At 38.1% G+C, this 7,361-nt stretch overlaps 1 protein-coding gene across 2 annotated transcripts in view; it reads right to left on the bottom strand.

Moving 5' to 3' along the window:
• Window positions 1-640: 640 nt before the first annotated feature.
• The window catches only part of PDK1 (pyruvate dehydrogenase kinase 1), a 33,900-nt gene continuing 27,179 nt past the window's right edge, over window positions 641-7,361 (bottom strand). For both annotated transcript variants that reach the window (XM_043577054.1, XM_043577055.1), the window contains 2 exons: window positions 5,989-6,102; window positions 641-3,260 (listed from right to left, as the gene is read on the bottom strand). In XM_043577054.1, coding sequence (XP_043432989.1) covers window positions 3,120-3,260; window positions 5,989-6,102 — 255 coding nt within the window. In that variant the 3' untranslated portion in view covers window positions 641-3,119. The remainder of the gene's footprint in view (window positions 3,261-5,988; window positions 6,103-7,361) is intronic.

Genomic DNA, 7,361 nt, shown 5'->3' with positions numbered 1-7,361 from the left:
GTTCGAGCCCCATGTCAGGCCCTGACAGCTCAGAGCCTGGCGCCTGTTTCGGATTCTGTGTCTCCCTCTCTCTCTGCCCCTCCCCTGCTCACGCTCTGTGTCTCAAAAATAAATAAACATTAAACAAATTAAAAAAGAAAAGAACTTGCTGGATTTAACAACAAAGGGAAGTTGTGGTCATATCCCATTATTCAGGAGTAAGATAGGAATCTGTCTTTGACTAGATTTAGTTCTGAATTTTCAACTGGTACAGGGGGTAATACTGGTTAAATTAAGACCTTTCCTACAGTTACTTACATTGTGAAAACTTATTCAAAGGGCACATTAATATAACCTTTCAAAACTCACACAACAGAAGATCTTCACTAATGTAGTCAGTCTTCTGTGGATGTTTGGACAGTGAAAATCTAGGATAACTCAAACCACAAATTCTACCTTTTGCTTTCTCCATTAGAATACACACATTGGAGATCAAGTTCCAAAAATCTCCTCTACTGAAGATAGTGAGACTTGGGTGTAAGCCACCTAGCCACATTTTGAACGCTTATAGAACGTCGACACCTGATGATGGAAGAGATTCTAATTTAAAAAGTATATTTTTGAAAACCTAAATTGACCCAATTAATTTTCAAAATAAGAGTTAATTCATGTTTTCAGTTTATTGTCACACACAAAACATTTTATAAAATAATATGGTAGACTTCCACTTAAACATCTTCATGTAAAAACTTCAGTGCAAGAAAGTGATCACTATTAAGTATGAAGACATCTAAAGCCAGCCAGTAATTTAAGTATAGGGAGGATATTTTTGCGATTCTTCCTAAAAAATGTTGGCACATTCATTAAATGCCCAGATTATAAAAATCACTTAGTATCCACTGCTAATCCTTCAGTATATTTTTATGGCTACATGGCATCACATTAAATGCTGGTGGACGAAACAGCCTAAGAATCTAAAAACTTTTCAAGGAGCACAATGATTTGAAACTATCGAGGCGAATGCTAGCCCCCAAATATTTTTGTATGTAATCTTTTGTCCATTACCACATAACAAGGTAAAAAAGTTGTTATACCTTAAAAAGAAGTTAAAGGAAAACATTTCACTTTTCCTTTAATTTTGGGTGGGGGGAGAGAAAGTGTTTTACAAGTAAAACATCAAGTTTATGTCAGTTGTACAAATGTCTTATTTAGGAAAGAGTATTTTGATTCAAAGAATTCTAAAATATTTCATCATTACAAAAAAGGTGTAATTTAAAGCTAAAAAGTTATAACACTTTTAACTAATATAAATCATCCACTAGCATATCCTATTACTTTTCACAAAATCCATAATTAAGGAACAATATAGATTAGGTAAAAGATCTCTTTTTCCAACATTTGGTCGAATTAGCTAAGAACCCCTGGGCAAACCACACACCACAAGTCTCAGGACTATCACCTCTCAAGTGAGGATCCTGGACTAACTGCCCTATTACATCCCTTCCAGTTTACAAATGTGTATAGAATTGTTAAACTAATTTAATCCTTTTGAAAGTGAGGTGTTTCCACCCAATGTAAGTTCCCCACGTTTAAGTAGTAAAGCTGTTCTTTAAACATTTAAAATCTTACCTTAAATTTATTTTCACTATATTTCCCTGTCACCTTACATGATGAGGTATGACTCACAAGGTCCTCTAACTTCATGGTCTCCCAGACTTGGCGGCTGACAGTGGTCAGCGGGTAGAGCTCAGGCCCTGCCTCCCATTCTGTGCAACTTTGGACCACCCTCTGAGTCTCCAATCAAGGATGATACCACCAGCTCTGTAACTGTTTTAAGGCCCAACAGAGTTATCATAATCTAGCAAAGTACTGGTAAACTACAAATTACCATATGAATGCAAAGAATTGTTACTAAGCCCTAGCTGAAGTTTTCCTGACAAGAGAATCTAAACATTTCTTATAAAATATATGTTCTTTGTCAATACTTGTCCATTTATGGTTCTGATCCTTTGGTTACTTGACTGTTCTCACACAGTCAATTTATCTCCAGCTTTAATTGTGCTTTTAATTGCACCAGGCCTGAGAGTGCTGGTCTTTTCCTGGAGTCTAGAAGTCTGACCTTTCAGTAAGTGAGAATCAAAACCTAAAGATCTCTGTTACTTTAGGAAATGTGGTATGGTCACTCACTTTAAAAGAGTGGTTTCCTAACTGGGTGAGGCATCAGAGTCATCTGGGAAGCATTTTAAAGATTGTGATTCCTGGGCTCCAGCCACAGACAGTCTGATTCTGTATGTCTGGAGTAGAACCCAGAAAAGCTCTCTGTCTCAAAAGTTCCCCCAGATAATCACGATAATCTATAGTTCAATTTTGGGGACTCACTGCTTTGCCCTCAATTTCTTTTCTAGAATTTTAGCAGCTGCTAGTTTGTTTTTAGTATAAAAATTTCCCCCTGCATTAATCACAAGAAGCACATTCAGGGGAGACTGCCTACAATCTTGGCTTAGCTTCACAGGGAACTTATTACAATCCCTTGCAATGAAACTAAAAAATGATAAATCACCTTCAGAATGAAGACAGTGCAGGTAGAGGCTGAAAGGTGGCTGCTGCTTCACTAACACGGCAACTGTTTTCTGCTTCACTTAGAGTCAGTCACTGGTACATCTGAAGACTGTCTTATTACAGCTGTCATTACACACTAATGAAGGATGGCACAACTCCAAAACAGAAGGATGGCTAACTAGCTCATCAGTATTATGAAGAAAATGTTTCTAGCAGACATGAACGAAAAGTTCTTTGAAACACACACACACACACACACACACACACACACACAGCTTTCCGTAGAAACCCAAAGACTTCCGTGCTTCTGAAGTCTACCATAAAGAGAAAAGTTGACCAAAACTACAGGTGTTTAAAAATATGCTCAATTAACTGTGAAAATATAAGTGTAAAATAGGTACGATTTCATCCTTTAGTAGCCTTGACGGACATAAATGGAATTCACTTTCCATCTATTCTACCCAAATAGTTAATTCTGAAAATAACACATGACGTATTTGGTATAATGTGGTTCTGAACATCATCCCTTCCAAATTTAATACAGAAGCCACATTTGGATTTTCCAGGTGTCCCGAACGGATCTAGGCACTGCGAAATGTTGTCATGTCTTTTGGTTCTCTGCTAGGGACGCACCAGTCATCAGCCTCGTGGTTGGTGTTGTAGTGCTTCCAGGCAGCTTTGTTATACACGGGGAGTCTTTCTATCGAGTCTGTTGACAGAGCCTGAAAGAAAGAGCAAGACTTAAGAGTCTGGCGCTTTGTTTTTAGAATCCACTATTTGAGAAAATATACAATGGCAAAAAGGTCATTACGAATTAAACAGTACTTTATTGGATTCGTATTTTACTAATCATTAACAGCAATGTATGTACATTATGAAACAGTGTACATATTTGAAACACGTTATTTACTAAGTCTATTGCGCTGCTGGGTGTGCATATTGCTTTACTGTTTTGTTTGCAGTAATTGTCCAGCCAGCCTGGAAGCTGCTGGATTGAAATTTTACACAGGGAAAGGAGATGCCTCTTATAAAAACACGACCCAGACCTTGGTTAACTGAAAAAATCAGTTAAGTGTAAAAGCATAAAAATTGACATATGTACCTTAACATATAATTATACAATCATTTAATGAACTCTATTTCAATTATTTGTTAGAAGAAATACTATTTTTTTCAGCAGCCATCCTAAAAAGATTCTCGATAAATACAAAACTATGTCTAAGGCGTCTTGGCTTTTGCTTGAAAAATTCTTGGCCTTGGGTTTGATCCTGTGTTTCTTCTCCTACCATTAAAGCCACCAATTTGTTATGGCACATGGGATTTCTGCATTGTGCATAATTCCATGTTTCCAACATACCATCACCATTAATTCACTGTTCTATTTCAGTTTCCTGTAAATCAGTGGAATCTGAGATAGACTATGTTTTTCCTGATCTTCTTCAAGTTAAGATATTTTAGCAGGAATTCAACGTTAAGCCACAGGTATTAAGATGCAGCAAATATTGAACAGGAAATCTCTTTCCGATAATGGTAAGGAAGGTCTTTGACACTGATTTTAATGATTTTATAAGATTCCTGTCTTCTATTTTTTTCCAAAGTGGAATTAAAAACCTTTCACCTATATATTCTCTTTAAATATGCCAGAACTGCCAGAACCCCTTATTCGTCTGTAGGCTAGATCAAAAATGTTACATTTGCTAATAAAAATGTTACTTTCATGCCGCCCTTTTAAAGTTACTCACAATTGAGCTGGTTTGAAAAAAAAAATTATTATCTTGGAAGAATTTAACCTTTTCAGATAAATTTAGTTTTTCCAATATACAGTCTTCAGCATTTCCTATAAAATAGGTGCCATCTAGTGGCCAGACCAAGAAACTTGAGTCACTATATGAGGTACCAGTGGGCTGATGGGGCTCAGTACTCTCTAACCCTGTAAAATATGCTGATCTTTGCATAAACACATGGAACATCACAGGCCAGTAGGCTAACTGCTTGTGCTCCCACAAGGTGAGCTATATGCTTACCAAGAATCACCTGTGCTTGTTCCCAAATCTGTTAGGCACTTCTATCATTGTAATTACATAATGTAATCAAGTACTAAACAAGTACTGCTTAAACAAAATGCAAAACAAGGGTGGGGGCAGGTTGTTTGAAAACTAAGATGAATGCTTTGGAAAGACTTATGAACGAAAGTCACATAAAAACTGCCATCAAATCCGAGTCAGAAGACATCTGTAAGGGACTACATATAAATAAGAAAGGATTATGCACTTGATTGTTTCTTTGTTTAAAGAAATCAAAACAATGCATTATAAGTATAGCTTCTGCAAGAAAGACTACTGAAACTTGAATCTGCAGACTCCTATTCAAAGAAAAGACCATGGCAGTACATCAAAAAAAGATTGGTGGATCAATGTCCATTCATGTGTTTTATATTAAAATTAAACTTCTATGATATATAACTTTTTATGATTCCCCACTTCATTTTTTTAATATGAAATTTATTGTCAAATTGATTTCCATACAACACCCAGCGCTCATCCCAACAGGTGCCCTCCTCAATGCCCATTACCCACTTTCCCCTCCCTCCCACCCCCCATCAACCCTCAGTTTCTTCTCAGTTTTTAAGAGTCTCTTATGGTTTGGCTCCCTCCCTCTCTAACTTTTTTTTTTCCCCTTCCCCTCCCCCATGGCCTTCTGTTAAGTTTCTCAGGATCCACATAAGACTGAAAACATATGGTATCTGTCTTTCTCTGTATGGCTTATTTCACTTAGCATAACACTCTCCAGTTCCATCCACGTTGCTACAAAAGGCCATATTTCATTCTTTTTTCATTGCCAAGTCATATTCCATTGTGTATATAAACCACAATTTCTTTATCCATTCATCAGCTGATGGACATTTAGGCTGTTTCCATAATTTGGTTATTGTTGAAAGTGCTGCTATAAACATTGGGGTACAAGTGCCTCTATGCATCAGCACTCCTGTATCCCTTGGGTAAATTCCTAGCAGTGCTGTTGCTGGGTCATAGGGTAGATCTTTTTTTAAGTTTTTGAGGAACCTCCACACTGTTTTCCAGAGTGGCTGCATCAGTTTGCATTCCCACCAACAGTGCAAGAGGGTTCCCATTTCTCCACATCCTCTCCAGCATCTATAGTCTCCTGATTTGTTCATTTTAGCCACTCTGACCGGCGTGAGGAGGTATATGATTCCCCACTTCAACCTGACTTTTTTTCTAACAACCATAGTCCTGATCATTTCAGATTAGAGTGTGTCTTTTCCCATAGTCAAAGAGATCATTTGTGAATATAGATGAGATCCTACATAAAAACCACATTCTTATATTTTAATAGCAATGAGGTAAAAGAAAATTTCATTAAAGCTACATATTGGCATCTTTTCTCATAACCAAAAGAAGTATTATTAAATCAAAAAGACTATGTTATTACCTTAATGTAGATAACTGCATCTGTCCCATAACCCTCTAGAGAATATAGCTTTAGGTCTCCTTGGAAGTACTGGGCATAAAGACGTGATATGGGCAATCCATAACCAAAACCAGCCTGTTTGATGAGAAAAATGAAATTCTATTCAGAAAGCCACACAGTAAAATACTTTTCTAGTTAAAATAAATGCTTCTGAGTATCCCATGGCTATCAAGAGCCTGCATGTAAGAGATCATTAATACCTAACTACTAATACTGATCAGACGGAAGCCTAGTTGGGTACTACATTAGATGACTCCCCGCTGGTCATTTAAAACTCATTCTTTTTTCTGTAGAATGACTCCTGTAGATCTAGAACAGCACATTGCTTTTCTTCGCTGCCATGCTCTACAGTATCCCGGTATTGCTTTCGGCAATATCACATAAAACATGTTCTTTCTCTTAGGAGCAAGAGTAGAAAAAGCTTTGTTGCAGCCTCAGAGATACATACATCTTTTGACTTCATACCATGAATTTCCAGCCTGTGTTCTGAACCTGGATAGATCAATAATAGGTCCACTTTCCTACGCACTGACAAGTCACTTCCCTGCTTAAAAACCTACAAAGCACATCACCGCTAACACCACGCCCTACCCATCCGCCATCCCCTTGAGATAAAATTCAAGCTTCTAAAAAGAGCTTTCAAGACCTGATCAGACCAGGTCTCTGCCTCCCACCTTCCAGTCCAGCTGAGCCAAATCTCCTGCTCTTAAGTTCCTCAAACAAATGTTAGTTTTCACTTCTGTGTCTTTGTTCATCCTGTTCCCAGTATCTGGAATGGCCTTCTTTACCTGAATAAATCCTACCGATTCTTTAATGCAAAGCAAAACATTTGGACAAATGTAAAAACAGTTTTTATCACCAAGTCAGATGTTTGATGATATTCCATGTTAACACTTCAGTTAAGAGTTTCTGTGGATTCGGGAATCAGAATGCTATTAACAAATGCAGGCTCTGGCTTTACCTAACTCTACCATTTATTACTTGACTTTTCCAACCAGAGTTTCTGTTTATCCCTCCAAATCAACAACCCATTCTCCACATCACTCCTTGCCCCGGGAGGATTATATCAGTGGATCCCCCTGCCCTCTGCTTCCAGTGGGTCCAGCCAATAGGGAAGTCTGTAGGAGTTCAGGGGGAGTCAAGTCAGGATATTTATTCCTCTGCTTTCTTCCTGCTGAGTTGCTTCCCTTGGGGCTGGACCACTGAGTGTAAGCAGCTGCTCTGTTACTGTCTCTTCTTCTGGGTTCTGCCAACTTCTCCTTCTCCCTTTGATTCAGGCTGGGAACAGCTCTATGCTGCCAGCCCTGGATCCCTATACTACCCCTGCCCATAGC

The sequence above is a fragment of the Prionailurus bengalensis genome, chromosome C1, assembly GCF_016509475.1.
Source record: "Prionailurus bengalensis isolate Pbe53 chromosome C1, Fcat_Pben_1.1_paternal_pri, whole genome shotgun sequence".
NCBI classification, from domain to species: domain Eukaryota; kingdom Metazoa; phylum Chordata; class Mammalia; order Carnivora; family Felidae; genus Prionailurus; species Prionailurus bengalensis.
This window is presented reverse-complemented; position numbering and strand designations above follow the sequence as displayed.